General features: G+C 36.7%; 1 protein-coding gene across 2 annotated transcripts; it reads left to right on the plus strand.

Annotated features, from left to right (window-relative positions):
* The first annotated feature begins 686 nt into the window (after window positions 1-686).
* Window positions 687-17,488, plus strand: TLR3 (toll like receptor 3). 2 transcript variants are annotated; one of them, XM_004428766.3, is made up of 5 exons: window positions 687-1,090; window positions 9,568-10,020; window positions 11,574-11,765; window positions 13,935-15,787; window positions 16,024-17,488. In XM_004428766.3, the coding sequence occupies exons 2-5, from the start codon at window positions 9,577-9,579 to the stop codon at window positions 16,250-16,252; spliced, it is 2,718 nt and encodes a 905-aa protein (XP_004428823.2). In that variant the 5' UTR covers window positions 687-1,090; window positions 9,568-9,576; the 3' UTR covers window positions 16,253-17,488. The 2 variants fall into 2 exon arrangements, with proteins under 2 accessions (XP_004428823.2, XP_014641767.2); XM_014786281.2 differs by having other exon boundaries at window positions 687-1,080.
* Window positions 17,489-18,102: the final 614 nt, after the last annotated feature.

Consider the following 18,102-nt stretch of genomic DNA (forward strand, 5'->3'; position numbering starts at 1 on the left):
ATCTTTAGAGTTCCTGCCCATTGTTATATTTTATTATATAACAATATAGTTATGATTATATCATGTTATAACAACAACAAAAATGTGTTTGTTTCTTGACAAGCACATTCCTTTAACTAGTTGGAGTCAGTAAAGCTAATTAAGAACTAAATAGTGAATGTGAGCTTTCCCTGGGCCCATCTATTTGTTCCCTAACAGGTTCTGACTGTGGAAAGTTGGGCGGCACGAGTTAGGATGGCTCCTGGCTTTGCCGGGTGAGCTCCTTCTCTGCTGTGAACCTCGGTCTCTTCTTTGATCAAAAGGTTAATTCTGTATTACTTATCTTACAGGGTGACTAAGAAGATAACTTGAGATAAGAGAAGTGAAAGTACTTGGCTTTGATTAGGGACTGAGTTTTTTCTGTCCCTCTGACCACATTGTACTAGATTCTGACAGTGTTGCGTCAGTCTTTGGTAAAAAATAGAGGAAGTCGGCAGGCCTGGTGGCGCAGCGGTTAAGTGCGTGCTCAGCTTTGGTGGCCCGGGGTTTGCAGGTTCGGATCCTGGGCGCGCACCAATGCACTGCTTGTCAAGCCATGCTGTGGTGGCGTCCCATATAAAGTGGAGGAAGATGGGAATGGATGTTAGCCCAGGACCGATCTTTCTCGGCAAAAAGAGGAGGGTTGGCATCGGATGTTAGCTCAGGGCTGATCTTCCTCACAAAAAAAAAAAAAATAGAGGAAGTCACTCTGAGTTAGGTATTCATTAACCTCTGGAGGATAGCCCTGCCCACAGCAAGTGGTGAGGTCCCCCTCTTTCAACTTCCTCTGTTGCTAAATCTTTGACCCTTTTAAGGAAACCCAAGGGACTGTAGCCGAAGAAGAAAAAAATGAGACATTTTTAAGAAGCAATTGAAGACACCTTCTGCCGAGATTGTGCTTTTTTTCCCCTTTGCCTTTCTTAGAAGGCACCAACTACAAAAGGCTTTTTTTTTTTTTTTTAACTTTAGTTTCACTTTCGAGTTTGTAGCAAACTTGCCACACTTCGATGAAAACGACTGGATTTGGACTAAGGAAAAAAGGAATGGTCAGCCATCCTTAGAGTAAGTGAAGGTATATATTTTAAATTCTTATTGGGATAGGCTCTCTTATGTTGGGTAAATCTAGAATGCATGTTGGTGTTTGTATTCTTGGGTCTTTCTTTGATTGAAACCCAGGCAGACTCATTCAACAAGAACGATGGGAAGAAAAGGGAGCTATGTAGCCATGGGGAGAAATGTTTCGTAACTCAGAGTACAAGGAATAGCAACAATTTCTAATTAACACGATAAAATATTTTATGCAATAATTAAATTGTTTTTTCCTTTTGTAGAGTTCTATACCTGGAAAAGCACATTAGGGAAGCTATGGAAATCATTTTGCAACAGCTTTTTAAAAAAAATCACATCTTTGTCTTAAAGATACAAAGAGCTTATCTCCTCTTCTCAGTTTTGTTGGCTGGAGAGGAGACAGGAGCTGGCATTTTATGTTATTGTGCTTGAAAAGGAGAGAACATTCCTGGTGTTTCTAGAAGTAAAAAAATGAGTTTCTTTGGCTTAATAAAAGAAAATGGAGGAAGCTGAGAAGTGGAAAGACATTCAGATGTATAGGAAGATCAGAAATTAGCAGCAGCAAATGTGGGCTAGTCAGAGAAAAATGGAGCCCCTTGGGTAGTAATAGTTCCAGCAAGTTGCCTCCCAACTTTACAATATGATTATGTGTTGGTGTGTGTCTGCATATAAGTGTATCTGCATAAATTTAGGAAAAAAATACTGTGAGTTTGCAAACCGAACTGTACAAGCCAAACTGTGACAAGTGGTTAAATAAGTAGCCTGGCTCCAGACCCCATGTCCTAACCATGATGTAATATTGTCTCTCGCTTGGATAAAGAAATGGTAATCCTATGCACCCTGAAAACGCTTTCCAAAATTGCAAGGCCCAGTGAGTCTATTTTTCATTTCTTTTTAGCTTTCTTTGTTTCTGTTATGTCTCATTCAACAGCAAGTTTTTCTTCACTCTCATTTCATCCTCTCACTGCATTTTTGTTTGTTTTTCTGAAGCACATTCTAGAATAACTTTTCCTCTGGGTTGCATAGTTATAAACTTACTGAATCTTTGCATATCTCAAAATACTTTTCCCCCTTATCTTTAATTGTTCACCTGGAAATGAAATTTTAGGTTCAAATTTATTTCCTCTGCATGTTTTGAAAGCCACATCTAGTGACTGATGTTGCTGGTGAAAAGTTTTATATTAGTCAGGATTTCTTTCCTTTGGAAATAATTGATCATATGTTCTCCTTAGAAGGTTTTAGGATTTTTTTGTGAATGATCACAATTCTGAATGGGTCACATACCATTCTCTCTGTGTATTTTTTTAAAAAAATTTTTATGAATGTGTATTATTCTATTTATTTAGTTAGTTAGTTAGTTATTTTGGTGAGGAAGATTAGCCCTGAGTTAACATCTGTTGCCAATCCTCCTCTTTTTACTGAGGAACATTGGCCCTGGGCAAACATCTATGCCCATCTTCCTCTATTTTTTTTTTTTTAATGTGGGATGCCTGCCACAGCATAGCTTGATGAGTGGTGCATAGGTCCGTGCCCAGGATCTGAACCTGCAAACGCCAGGCTGCTGAAGCGGAGCATGTGAACCCAACCAGTATGCCACCAGGCCAGCCCCCTCTCTGTGTATGTTCCTCTCTTACTGGTCCTGCCTAGCACTTGGTGAGTCTTTTCCATCTGATGAAGTGTATCTTCCGACCTGGGAATGTCTTTCAGTCCTTCAGGGATATGCTTTGTAAATGGATTAGTCCTTTTCAGGAATCCTGATCTCTACCTACAACCCTTCCAGGAAAAGTGTCACCTGGACAAGGAGGAGAATATATTGCGGGGACTGTACCTGAGAGTTGGTAAATCGAGGCAGTACCCTTATGGTACGGGGAGGAGAGGTTTGGGAGAATCTCAGAGAGGCGGAGCTAGGGAGCTGGTCCTTGGTTTCTAGAATGTATCGTTTCCAGCCTCCCATTCTTCATGCACCTGAGCAATTTGGTAAGGGGCATCCTAGCTGGCCTGGGCCTATGGATGTAAAAATTGTGTGTGGCTTTAAAAATATTTACTGCCAGTATTATAAAGGCCATGAGGTGGGAACGTTAATCTATGGAAGCTGATTTCTTTTTTTTTTTTTTTTGGTGAGGAAGATCAGCCCTGAGCTCACATCTGCCAATCCTCTTCTTTTTGCTGAGGAAGACTGGCCCTGGGCTAACATCCATGCCCATCTTCCTCCACTTTATACGAGACACCGCCACAGCATGGCTTGAGAAGTGGTGCGTTGGTGTGCGCCCGGGATCCGAACCAGCGAACCCCAGGCCGCGGCAGCGGAGTGTGCACGCTGAATTGCTTGCGCCGCCAGGCCGGCCCTTAAAACCACTAATCTTTAAAAGCATGTTAGAACAATTCTAAGTACTCATACTAGTCCTATTTTCCTGGAATTAATCATCTAAAATGATTCTATTCTCTAAAACTTATCTGGAATTCTTGTGTCATGACTTTTAGACCTTATTAAAAATCTATTTAAATATCATTATTGTTGATCCATCTCCACACGTTGAGAATATATTCAATTTTTTTCAATATCTGAAAGTGAAACTAGAATAATGATCATACCAGGGAATATCACATCAGCACACATCCCACCAAAATAGAGCGACTATATATGGAGATAAGAATGGTTTTCTTGAGCTGATTAACTGCCCATGGAAAGCTCTTCAATCAACATGTATTTGTCCAATCCTGGTCGTGTTCCAGTCATTTTTCTAGGCACAGGTCACACTATACAAAATAAAAACAACCATGGTCTTTACTATTACAGCTTTACATTCCAGTAAGGAGGGATAATTAAATAAATAGTTAAAAAAAATATTTAAGGGGCCGGCCCAGTGGCATAGTGGTTAAATTTGCATGCTCTGCTTCAGCAGCCCAGGGTTTGCAGGTTTGAATCCCGGGTGTGGACCTACACACCGCTTATCAAGCCATGCTGTGGCAGCATCCCACATATAACGCAGAGGAAGATGGGCATGGATGTTAGCCCAGGGCCAATCTTCCTCAGGAAAAAGAGGAGGACTGGCAATAGATATTAGCTCAGAGCTAATCTTCCTCTCACACACACACACAAATATATTTAAGATAATCTCCATCAACCATAGCGTGGAAAAAGCAATCTAGTAAAAGAATAACAAAATGGAAGGATTTACACTTCTGACTTCAAGACTTACTGTAAAGCTACAATAATCTAAACAGTGTGGTGTTGTCATAGAACTGCCAGTATTTCAGTAGAAGAGAGTAGAAAGCCCAGATACAGACCACACCTAAACACTCATTTGGTTTTTAAGAAAGGTACTGAAGCAATGAAGTTGAGAAAGGAAAGTCATTTCAAGAAAAAATAGTCTGAATAACTAGATGTGCACTTGAAAAAAATGAACCTTGACCCTTATTTCACATCATACAGAAAAATTAAGAGAGATCACAGACCTTAATATAACAGTTAAAACCATAAATCTTTTAAAAAGTGTAACTTGGGAGTAGGCAAAGTTTCTTAGGACACAGAAAGCAATAATAATAAAAGAAAAAAATGAAAAAAATTAGATTTTATGAGGGGCCAGCCCTGTGGCTTAGCGGTTAAGTGCGCGTGCTCCACTACTGGCGGCCCGGGTTCGGATCCCGGGCGCGCACCACCTCACCGCTTGTCTGGCCATGCTGAGGCCGCATCCCACGTACAGCAACTAGAAGGATGTGCAACTATGACGTACAACTATCTACTGGGGCTTCGGGGAAATAGAAGGAGGAGGATTGGCAGTAGATGTTGGCTCAGAGCCGGTCTTCCTCAGCAAAAAGAGGAGGATTAGCATGGATGTTAGCTCAGGGCTGATCTTCCTCACCAAAAAAAAAAAAAAAAAAATTAGATTTTATCATAATTAAGAAGACATTATCATTTATTAAGAAAATGAATAAGAAACCCACAAAATGGGAGAAAATATTCATACAATATAAATCTAGCAAAGGACTCATACCCGTATATGTATATAATTCCTATAACACAATAATAAAAAAAGAAACAACCTAATTAATAAATGAGCAAAATATTTGAACACACAAGGGAAGATACACAAGTGGACCATAAGCACGTGAAAAATTGTTAAATATCATTAGTCAGCAGGGAAATGCAAATTAAAACCATAGGAGATATTATTACACACCCACCAGAATGACTAAAACTAAAAGAACTAATAGTACCAAATGTTGGTATAGATGTAGATGTTGGTGGAAGTGTAAAATGGTACAAAACTTTGCCAAAAGACCTAGCATTTTCTTATAAAACTGACTGTTCACTCACTAAATGAGCCAGCAATTTCAATCCTAGGTATTTACCCCAAAGAAATCAGTATATATATGTCCATAACAACATGTACAAAAATGTACATAGTAACTTTATTCATAATAATAAAAAACTTCACACTACCCCTGTGTCTAATAATACGAGCACGGACAAAGTAGGGTACAGTCATACATGGAATACTCTTCAGTTAATAAATGAAAAGAACTACTGAAACGTGCAACATGGGTGAATTTCAAAAATACCGTCTGGGTGAAAGAAGCCCTATTTAAGAGAGTGAATATCATGCCATTGATGTGAGGTTATAAACCACACAAAACTAATCTATAGTGGAAAAAAGCCAGAGCAGTGGTTGTCTCTGGGAGACGAGATTGGAATTAATTGGGAAAGGTATGGGACACTCTTTAGGGTTTGGGTTGCACAGGTGCATGCATGTGTCAAAACTCAGAGAATGTACATAAAGATTTGTGCATTTCATTGTATACAAATTTTACATCAGAAGAAAAACTCTATTAACATTCTTAAACTGAAGGTAGCAATGCACATTCTTTAGAGGGAAGGGTTCTGATGTTGCAGAATACCTTGGTGAACTGGTGATGGATAGAGGATGGATAGGTGGGTAGATATATGACAACACAAGGGTGTTCACTATAAAATTCTTTGAATTGTGTTGTTGTTTAGGATTTTTCATTAGAAATATTGGAAAAAATTAAGTGTGCTATAGCTATATTCTGTATGAATGGATTATTCTACAGCAATGAAAATGAACAAATGCTGCTACAGGACAAGACGTGGATGAATCTCACAACCTAATGTAGAGGAAAAAAAGGCGTAAAATGATACTCAGTGCATGATTCCATTAATACATAATACAAATGCAGGTCAACTTAATCTTCTGTGTAAGAAATTACGAAATGCTTGTCTTTGGGAAGGAGGAGGTGGTGACTTGGGAGGGAGCTGAGGGGGACTTCTGGGGTGCTCATGGTGTTCTGTTTCTTGAGCTGAGTGGTGAATACATTGACATGCTCACTTTGTGAGAATTCAACAAGCCGTCCGTTCATGATTTGTGAATTGTTCTGTAGTATTTAAAATACAATTGCTAAAATTAAAGAAGTATATATCAATATAAGTCCCGATACAAAAAGTTAAGCTTATATCTAGGAATGTAGAATAAAAGGATTAAAAGGAGACTTTAAATACAAAGAAGATCACATAGCAGGGTTGATGTCTACCTAAAAGTGGTTCCAAAGGAGAGAACATAGGAGAAGGAGGAAAGGAAAGGATGCAAGTAAAAATAGAAAAAGAAATTATAAAAAGTTAAGGAAGACATGAACCTGCAGACTGAAAATGCCATAGAGTGCATAGCTACATTAAAGGAAAGACTTAGTGTGAAATATCGATGTGAAATTTTACGTTACCAAGGACAAAGAAAAAATTCTTCCAAAGAGAAAAGGGAAGAGAAAATAAAGACATCCTTTATACAAGAGAAGGAAAATCAGATGGGCATCAGATTTATTTTTAGCAATACTGAATATTGGCTATTAGAAGACAATGGAATAATGTCTTCATGATTTTGCATAAAAAGTATTTTGAACCTCAAATAGCCTACACGTCAAATTTATATAAGGACAAAAACAACAAAAAACAGACATAGAAGGACTTAGAAAGATAACCTCCTATAAACCTTTTGGGGAGGGAGGTAGAAAGAACTACTCAAGGAGATACTCTAGCCAACATAAAAAAATGTTGTAAGAAAGAAGGTAATGAAATCCATAAAATAACAGCATTAACCTAAGAATGCAGTGAAATGGATTCCACGATGATAGCTGAGTGGCAGGTGTTAGACATATTCATCCAAACTGGCCATTCAACCAAGAGTACCGTTAAGAGGCTGGATGATCTTGATGTTAATGGAAATGAAGCCACATATGATTCTTCATTCAACAGGAATAAAATAGTGGAAATTATAAACTTAAAAAAATCACGGTCCAAATAAGCAGAAAACTAAACCAGACATAATTGTAAAGAATTGATTTAGCGTAAGAGAGACAAATGCCTGTTGCCTTGAATACACATGGGTCACCTGCTTGGAGGCATAGGGTTATATCTTCTGCATTCAACTGCATTCATGTTTTATTCGTGGGCAATATTAATTACTTAAGAACTCTAATGCAAAGATTCCATAAATTAAAATCGTATTTGCTTTCATTTCTATGTGCAACACTGTGATGGTTACTTAAGGCTCTTCGAATCATCCATTTAAAACATCAAACACAATTATGTTTAATTTGTAAGAATTACAAAAATTTTATAGAAAGATAAAAGTATTTTATGCAATGTTTTCTAAGCAATTTTTTATACAGTGTATAAAATATTCTTATTAAAATTTTTAAAGGCCTTTGGATTTTGTGAATGACATATTAGCCAGTGCTTAAACTTATTACTTTCAATCTTTAGGCTGAAGTAGTAGGGTATAGTGACCAATGGATGCCTCATAACCTAGGACTTTCTTTTCATTCTTTAAAATGAAATTGAAAAAAGAGAACAATTTTTAAGAAATCTGGCCTCCTTAAAGGAAAAGGATTTGCAGTTGTGCCGGGAAGATTTTGGTTGCTTCACAGCCTGTGAAAGCAGCCCCAGAGTCTGTGCTGTAGCTCCCCACTTAACCCAAGTTTGCGTTAATAAGGAGCTTATCAAATCTTTTCAATCATCCATGAATTTCCTTGAATTTCAATTATTTTACATGTTTGGCTTCTTCTACTATGTCCTTCTTGTTGAATGGTTAGCTGTGATTGTCTCATGACAGAAATTGTCTTTGTTTTGCATAAATTTTCTTTATAGTAAAAAATTTACCTAATAGAAAATAGTTATAATTATTCATTTATAAATCATGAGATTGTTGTACTGATTAATGATAGTAATAACATTAAATGTTGCTTTATGCCAGATACTGTAAGGTTTGTCCCCTTTAATCCTCATAACTACCTAGGAGGGAGGAGCTACTGTAATTATCTCTATTTACAAGATGAGGAAACTAAAGCCTGAGAAATGAATCGACTTGCCAGAGGCCACAAAGCGGAGGAACCAGGATCATAATGTGGAGGGTGTAACTCTGGGGTTTGTTCTCTTAATTGCTCTGTTTCTCTAACTCTTACTGATCCTGCAGTGGATATTTATTTATATAATCATAAAAATTGTAAATGATATTTATTGACTTTAGATTTTCTGAATTGATCTAGACCAAGTATGTCAGACTTAATCATAGTTCAAGATAAAAATGGTAACTTTTTATATCTTGACAATGTCAAGCAATGTTATTAGCTGACAGTCTTAGGAAACGAAAGGATGGAAGAAGTGTGTCGAAAATACAGGAGTGCACTTTCCTGTGTCACAAGGCGAGGAGTCAAGAGATTTTGTGTAAAGTTGGCAAACATAGAGTTTTAGGGGCTGGCCCGGTGGCGCAAGCGGTTAAGTGCGCACGCTCCACTGCAGCGGCCCAGGGTTTGCCAGTTGGGATCCCGGGCGCACACTGACGCACCGCTTGTCAAGCCATGCTGTGGCAGCATCCCATATAAAGTGGAGGAAGATGGGCATGGATGTTAGCCCAGGACCGATCTTTCTCGGCAAAAAGAGGAGGATTGGCATCGGATGTTAACTCAGGGCTGATCTTCCTCACAAAAAAAAAAAAAAAAAACTAACTATAAATATAACAATAGATTAAATTAAGTTAAAAATAACTAAAGAAAAAATGTGAAGAGGATGAGGGAATAGTATAACTAAGATCCTTATCTTTATAGTGGGAAGAAAATACTCAATATCAGTAACTGAATAAATAGAAATGCAAGCGTATTATTTAGGTTTCTGGAGGTGACCATGAGAATTCAAATAGAAACTGTCAAGAGGCTACCTTGGAACATTGCAGCTGGGGTGGAGGTGAAGAACGAGGAGAGAGTTTGTATGTTCCATTGTTTACTTTCTGTGCTGTTTGAATTATTTCCATTTGAAGTATTACTTGTATAATACATACTTGTATATCATAAAAGTTATGAGTAAAAAGATCAGACATAGTCACATTTGGTTATATATTTTAAAAAAAATATACCAATGCGTAGGAAAGCATGTCTTATTGATGTTGTCCATTACTTTTTATGTTTCTGTTATAGGACAGAACCATGAGCCAGGGTTTGCCGTATCATATCTACTCCTTTTTGAGACTCTTGCCCTTTTGGGTACTGTGTGCATCCTCTACCAACAGATGTGCTGTTAGACATGAAGTGGCTGACTGCAGTCATCTGAAGTTGACTCAAATACCCGACGACCTCCCGGCAAACATAACAGTGTTGAATCTCACCCATAATCAACTCAGGAGATTGCCACCTGCTAATTTTACAAGATATAGCCAACTTACTATCTTGGATGGAGGATTTAACACCATCTCAAAACTGGAGCCAGAATTGTGCCAAAAACTGCCCTTGTTGGAAATTTTGAACCTCCAACACAATGAGCTATCTCAACTTTCTGATAAAACCTTTGTCTTCTGCACGAATTTGACTGAACTCCATCTAAGATCCAACTCAATCCAGAAAATTCAAAATAATCCCTTTAAAAATCTGAAGGTAAGGTGAGAATATTCATTTTTGTATAAGAAATCAAAAATGGTATATAATGTTAAGTTTTCAAGTCACTTATTCATCCTTACACTTAATCTCTGAAAATCAAGGTGAAGAATAAGAAATCTGATCTACCCAAAAGGGGGGGGGACCCCACACACAAATATTGCCATTATGATTGGAAATGTTTTCGAAAGAGAAAATGCCATTTTAAATCAATTTCAACCTTAAGTCAATTTCTGCCTCTCTTGCTTCCTCCCATTAGGAATAGAACTTAGACACACGAGGTAGAAATCAGGGAGGAATCTTATCTGTGATGATCAGAGAAGAATCAGAATATCCCATGAGGAACACGGCAAATAAACCCTCAGTGCTGCTGATGTAGCACCTGAAGTAATGAAAAAAATGTCGAATCCAAATTCTGACTTAAGTAAAGTTAACAAGTTGATACATGATAAAGCAAATTGTTTAACTAAAAATTACCTACTCTTGATTTAAACCATCTCCTCACAATACTGCTTTTCCAATGGGTACCACCTTTCTCTTTTCAAAATTTGAAATTTGAATTTCAAATCTGTGAATAATGTATGTTATTGTTTCTAAATCTGAGACAATTATTAAGTGCTTTTCTTAAACCAAAGCCATTTTCAAAACCTTTATTTTTTTCATTTTATGGACTTATAAAAAACTAAGCATTCTTTGACCTCAGATGCCAAGAATAACGTAAAATTTAAATATGCTTAGAAACAGTTATAAAATGGTTTGCTTGCTAGGGATTTGAAATTCTTTCTTGTGCCTTCTTAGATTCTGATGTGAATGAAATATCTTTGCACACAAAGACTTCAAAATCTGGTTAGAGTAATCATTGGCAAAATGTTATTTTTATTTTTAAAACATAAATAACAGTCTTGCTCTCTTTAATAGACATAAGATTTTGCCCTAACATATATCATCTTTTCCTTACCTTTTACCTGAGTGGAAGTTCACATGTTCAAAAGTAGCAGGGGGGATAAGATACGCCACAGCACTGAAAAAACAAAGAAAAATTAATATTCTGTACTAGCCATGATGCAAAATTTACATAATTATCAATCTTTCTCAATATAAAAATCTTTTTAGGATTTCATGGGCAGCAAAGATCTACTCATGCTTTTTTAAGAAAACAGTTTTTCTTCTTTTTTTCTGTTGTTTAGTTACAAGGCTGTTACATGACACTATATGTTGATAAGCCACATGAATATTCCTTATATCATTATAATGCTTATTATAAATAAATGAGTAAATAAATAAATGCTTCTTATGAATATTTCTTATATCACAAATAAATAAAGTCCTTTTACTTTGGTAAGAGAAATAAAGTGATTCTTGAAGTAAGAAACTAAATTCTTGCAACAATGGTATTTTCAATCACAAGAAAGATTTTTTATTATTCCTACTGTCTGTTTTCTGTAGAATAACAGAGAGGACATTTCACTGTTGAGTTATTTCTAAGATTCATGCACATTTAGAGAAACTATTTTTGGTGGCAAGACTCTAACATATATTTTTTTTTCTCTCAGAAATTAATCAAATTAGATCTATCTCATAATGGTTTATCATCTACGAAATTAGGAACTCAGCTCCAACTGGAAAATCTCCAAGAGCTTCTATTATCAAATAATAAAATTCAGGCACTAAGACGTGAAGAACTTGATTTCCTTGGCAATTCTTCTTTAAAAAAGTTAGAGTTGTCATCAAATCAAATTAAAGAGGTAAGAAGTAAGGTAAAACTATTTTGTGTTCTGCTTTTTTAAGTGTGGGCTGTTCCTAATTGTGTCACGTGGGTAAGAATCTAAAGATCTGTAGAGAAAGAAGTGATAACCTTTGCCAAGTCTTCCAGAATTCTTCACATTTATTGCTTGGGGTCATTGAAGTCTTCCTCACAAGGAAAGGAGTTGGGTGACAATTAGGAGCTGGGACTCTGCCGTCAAACAGAAGTGGCTTAAAATCCCCATTCCATTACAAACTAGTACTTTGACCTTGGGGAACTCGCTTAACCTCTCTGGGTCTTAGTTTCTTCACTTGTAAAGTGGAAATAATACCATGTATCTCACAAAGTCTGTGAAATAATTAAAATAGCATGATGGTTAAGAGCGTAGGCTTTCAAGTTGTGTTAGCTGGCTCCCTATCTGGGATTTCTCTCTTAATAATTGTATGATCAGGCAAATTATTCAAGTTCTGTCTGCTCCAGTTCCCCAGTTTTAAAATTGGCCTAATAATAGCACTATTTCATAGGGCTGGATGGGAAAGAATTCAGCACAGTGTCTTCTGTATAGTAAGTGCTCCATAAATGATAACTAGCATTCAACTTTATAAAAACCGTCCGATAATGGAGTATACCTAGCTAATCTTCTCTTTTTGCATCCATGATCTTCAATTTGTTAACTACGTTTGTACACAGCTATGTCTGTATTTTATTCCTTTACAGGCTGTGAATAAGAATGTTGGAAATTATAAACAAAAATCAGATTTTTTAAAGCTGTATTAATTTTCAGACATAAAAATAGACTGTGTACAAAATTATCCTGAGAGAGTAATTAAATATTTTATGCAAGCTACTCAAGTTAATTTTTGAATAGCATTATTTTCTGTTTAGAATACTTATTGGAGAAATCTTATAAAATGTATAAGTAATGAGAGGGAAAATAAAAATCATCCAAAAGCCCACAATCCAGAGATAACCAATGTTAGCATTTGGGTATGTTTATCTCCAGCTTTTCTCCAAGTAATAAGAGAAAACAACAGCAACTGAGATTCATAAAGCACTTAACTGTGTGTCAGGCACTGTGACAAGTTCTTTTTTAATATTTTTTAATATGGTCCTATAATATATATAGTCCACCTTGTTCTTATCATTTTACACAAGAGTAAACTGAGATGAAGAAAGATTATGGAACTTGTCCAGGGTCTCACAGTGACCAGCTGGTGACAGAGCTGGATTTCTGACAGTGTTAGATCAAGGCCCATGCTCTTAACAGCTGTGCTATATTGCCTCTCTGAGGATGACAGTGTATCCTGTCATTTAAAAGTAACACCGTATCATGAACATCCTCCATGCCATGAAGAATTATTCAAAAACTTAATTTCAGTGACTGCAAAGTAATCTTATTATGTAGATTTACCATCATTAATTTAATAATTTCCTGCTTTGTATTTTGACTGACTTTACTTACGCTAAAGCACACTTCCTTCCACATTTCTTTCCTTTCTTCCATTAGCCCTAACATCTCCCATATGACACGGTAGAAATCTGAGCCTCTTTGCTCTCCTGGTGGATTTAACTGCCAGGGACTGCCTACTGTCATGTTAATTGCTTCTCTCTTGCCTTCTGTTCTCTTTTTCCAGTGCTGAACCCCAGAGCAGCCAAGGCTCCTGGTGAGGGAATGGGGGCAGAGTGGAAGGGAGCTGGAGATGCTGTAATGAAATCAAGTCAGGAGAAAACCTTGGTGGCAAGACAGGTGATCTCTGAACTCAGAGTTACAGAACAGTGGTCACTGAGACAGAAATGAGATCTGCTCCAATGGTGACTTTATAGTTTATGAATTCCAATTATACTCAGTGTGATGAAGGAAAAGTACCAGGAGACTTAACCTAGACTGGGAGGTCAGGGAAGGCCCGCTGAAGAAGTGGCATCTCAGCTGAGATGTGAATGCTGGGTGGAAGTTAACCAGTGGCCAGGGGAGGTAAGGGGCTAGAGCAGGAGGTGGGTGTTACAGGCACAGAGTAAGGAGCTGTGCATTAGAGGGATGGAGAGAAGACCCAGAGAGGTGGTAAAAGAGGAAGAAGGATTGGGTAAAGAATTGTGTTTAAGCTTTTCAAAGGTTGTACAGACTCTGTTGTGTTTTGGTTATTAACCTCTCTTTTTTTCCCTCCACCTTCAGTTCTCTCCAGGGTGTTTTCATGCAATTGGAAAATTATTTGGCCTCTCTCTGAACAATGTCCAACTGGGCCCCAGTCTCACACGGAAGCTTTGCTTGGAATTATCAAACACAAGCATTCAGAATCTTTCCCTGAGCAACACCCAGCTAAATATAACAAGCAATATGACTTTCATTGGACTAAAGCAGACAAATCTCACCATGCTGGATCTTTCCCATAACAGCTTAAATGTGATTGGTAAGGATTCCTTTGCTTGGCTTCCACATCTAGAATATTTCTTCCTGGAGTATAATAATATACAGCATTTGTATTCTCACTCCTTTTATGGGCTTTTCAATGTGAGACACCTGAATTTGAGACGATCTTTTACTAAACAAAGCAATGCCCTTGCTTCGCTTCCCAAGATTGACGATTTTTCCTTTCAGTGGCTAAAATGTTTGGAGTATCTTAACATGGAAGATAACAACTTTCCAGGCATAAAAAACAATATGTTCACAGGACTGGTAAAACTGAAATACTTAAGTCTATCCAACTCCTTCTCAAGTTTGCGGACTTTAACAAATGAAACATTTCTGTCACTTGCTCATTCTCCGCTACGAATACTCAACCTAACCAAAAATAAAATCTCAAAAATAGAAAGTGGTGCTTTTTCTTGGTTGGGTCTCCTAAAGATACTTGACCTTGGCCTCAACGAAATTGGGCAAGAAATCACAGGTCAGGAATGGAGAGGTCTAGAAAATATTGTTGAAATCTACCTGTCCTACAACAAATACCTACAACTGACTAGCAACTCTTTTGCCTTGGTTCCAAGCCTTCAACAACTGATGCTCCGAAGGGTGGCCCTTAAAAATGTGGATAGCTCCCCTTCACCTTTTCGCCCTCTTCGTAACTTGACCATCCTGGATCTAAGCAACAACAACATAGCCAACATAAATGATGAACTGTTGGAAGGTCTTGAGAAACTAGAAATTCTGGATTTGCAGCATAACAACTTAGCACGGCTCTGGAAACATGCAAACCCTGGTGGTCCTGTTCATTTTCTAAAGGGTCTTTCTCACCTCCACATTCTTAACTTAGAGTCCAATGGCTTTGATGAGATCCCAGCAGAGGCCTTCAAGAACTTATTTGAATTAAAGAGCATCATTTTAGGACTGAATAATTTAAACATGCTTCCACCATCTGTCTTTGATAATCAGGTGTCTCTAAAGTCATTGAGCCTTCAGAAGAATCTCATAACATCAGTTGAGAAGAATGTTTTTGGGCCAGCTTTCAAGAACCTGAGTAACTTAGATATGAGCTTTAATCCATTTGATTGTACATGTGAAAGCATTGCCTGGTTTGTTAATTGGATTAATGGTACCCATACCAACATCTCTGAGCTATCAAACCATTATCTTTGCAATACTCCTCCTCATTATCATGGCTTCCCAGTGATGCTTTTTGATACATCATCCTGCAAAGACAGTGCCCCCTTTGAACTTCTTTTCATGATAAATACCAGTATCCTATTGTTCTTTATCTTTATCGTACTGCTCATCCATTTTGAAGGTTGGAGGATATCTTTTTATTGGAACGTTTCGGTGCATCGAGTTCTTGGTTTCAAAGAAATAGACAGACAGCCAGAGCAGTTTGAATATGCAGCGTATATAATACATGCCTATAAAGATAGGGATTGGGTCTGGGAACACTTCTTGCCAATGGAAGAAGAAGATCAAACTCTCAGATTTTGTCTGGAAGAAAGGGATTTTCAGGCAGGTGTCCTTGAACTTGAAGCAATTATTAACAGCATCCAAAGGAGCAGAAAAATTATTTTTGTTGTAACACATCATCTATTAAAAGATCCATTATGTAAAAGGTAGGTGAACACTGTGACATTTTAAGTGTGTACTTGTTTTTCAATGGAGCTTTTAAATATTACTAACATTATTACTCATGACTCAAAGAATTTTAAAAATAAAATTAAAAAAAACCAATCTGACTTTTAGTTACAGATTAAAGTAAATTCTAAGGGGAATTTTAGGTTTTAGAGCTTCTGGCTTTTAAAAGTTGTCTATTGATATATAACTTAATTCAATAATTTTTTTAAATTAGATTCAAGGTACACCATGCAGTTCAGCAAGCTATTGAACAAAACCTGGATTCCATTATATTGATCTTTCTTGAGAAGATTCCAGACTATAAACTGAACCACGCCCTCTGTTTGCGAAGAGGAATGTTTAAATCTCACTGCATCTTGAACTGGCCAGTTCAGAAAGAACGGATAAATGCCTTTCATCATAAATTGCAGGTAGCCCTTGGATCCAGAAATTCAGTACATTAAATTTATTTAAAGACTAAATTAACAAAGGGGTAACTTTCTCAATTTATAAAGTTCCATGGTAAATTTAAGTTTTATTTGAAAATAATGTAAATCTGTTTATTCATATTTATAGGTGAGAATATTATATCACAATTATATCTCTTCTATGGAAACATGTCTCCCTACTTTAGGCCTTTCATTATCGATTAACTTAATTTGACCCCGAATAAACATATAAGAATATCCTGTACTAACGAATATACAATTGGTTACTGAGGCTTATGAAAACTTAAGAATATTTTTAAATATTCTTCATTTAAAGAAAAGTTCAAATTATATGAGGATTTGTGATAATTATATTTGGGCTTTTTTGGATGCATTCATAATAGAATAAAAGATAATTGTTTTAAGAGGTACAATGCTATTTCAGTTGTAAAAGAGTAAAATATATATCCACATTTTTAAAAGTTTAATTACAGTATTTTTTTAATTGAAAAACTTTGTATTTTTGTGGTGCCTATCCAGCGTTGATTTCTTAAGTGTTAAATATCATTTTAATATACATACTCAAGGGCAGAAAACATTTGCCATTCATTTTTATTACTTAATAAAATAAATATTTTAATAAATCCTTACTTATGTTTTCCTGATATTTGGATTTCTGCTATAGGAGGTATTAGAAGAAACAATTCTCTTATTGAAAAGTATTGCAGATAGGTTTGCTTCCTGAAGGTTAATTAATAGATTGGCTTTGTGGAAACAAAAAGTTGTCTTCCCCTGGTCACTGACTCAGGAGATGGCCCTGGCCAAATCACTTGGTCCCACTGGGATTCTTTGACTCCTGATCTTGAAAATTATGATGATAAACAAAATCTTAACTATTCTCGTGTAATTAGTGATGATGATCACGGTATAATACATTCACATGGAATATATTATTGTGCCATAAAATAGTATACTGTGTGTAAGTTATTCCTTATCTAGGAAGACTATTGGGGGCTGGCCTGGTGGCATAGTGGTTGAGTTTGCACACTCTGCTTCAGCAGCCTGGGGGTTGTGGGTTCGGATCCTGGGTGCGGACCTACACACCGCTCATCAAGCCATGCTGTGGTGACATCCCATGTACAAAATAGAGGAGGATGGGCACAGATGTTAGCCCAGGGCCAATCTTCCTCAGCAAAAGCAGGAGGATTGGCAGCAGACATTAGCTCAGAGCCAATCTTCCTCACCAAACAAACAAACAAAAGGCTTATCTAGGAAGACTATTATTTTAAGTTTTATTTTTGTTTTACAATAAAAAGAGTCTAATTGAAATAGACATGAATAGCTTTTTTAAACCCTTATATTCAAATATAAGAGAAAGTTAAAATTATAATACTGAGTTAATTTCTGTACTCGAGGGGCTCATTTGCTGAATTTAGAGAGCATTTGAGATGTCACATTTGGGAACTTTGATTTAAATAGTTCAGTATTCTCAGGGCTAAGTTCACACAATCCTGGAAGAAGTAATACCCACTGTACTGCTGGTTCTGAGTGTCTCCAGTCTCCCAACATTGTGAGTGTATGGAGGACTCCTTTTCCCTTTCACATTGTACACCACCCTTACAGATGAGACACTTGTCTTTTCTGTTAAGACACAGTGTTTCCATTAAGATTCATTTTCTAACTGTGAAATAATCCTGTTTTATTTTGGTATCATAAAATAAAAATCACGACTACTTTTTTTCTTGATTCACTTTGTATATTATCTCTCTATCAATATTCTCAACTGGCTTAAAATATTTCTAAATCAATTATTATTATGAATTAATATATATGATCAATTTGTGAAAAGCAGGGCAGGAAGTAATTTTGCTTTCATTCTCTTGCTT

The sequence above is a fragment of the Ceratotherium simum genome, chromosome 28 (assembly GCF_057802395.1).
Source record: "Ceratotherium simum simum isolate JZ-2026a chromosome 28, ASM5780239v1, whole genome shotgun sequence".
Lineage (NCBI taxonomy): Eukaryota > Metazoa > Chordata > Mammalia > Perissodactyla > Rhinocerotidae > Ceratotherium > Ceratotherium simum.

What these genes read in the sequence shown, in the direction of transcription:
- TLR3 (XM_004428766.3), top strand. Translation starts at nt 9,577, where the DNA reads ATGAGCCAGGGTTTGCCGTATCATATCTACTCCTTTTTGAGACTCTTG. An exon ending in ATCCCTTTAAAAATCTGAAG is followed by an intron (nt 10,021 to 11,573) that starts GTAAGGTGAGAA and finishes TTTTTCTCTCAG; the next exon opens with AAATTAATCAAATTAGATCT. An exon ending in CATCAAATCAAATTAAAGAG is followed by an intron (nt 11,766 to 13,934) that starts GTAAGAAGTAAG and finishes CTCCACCTTCAG; the next exon opens with TTCTCTCCAGGGTGTTTTCA.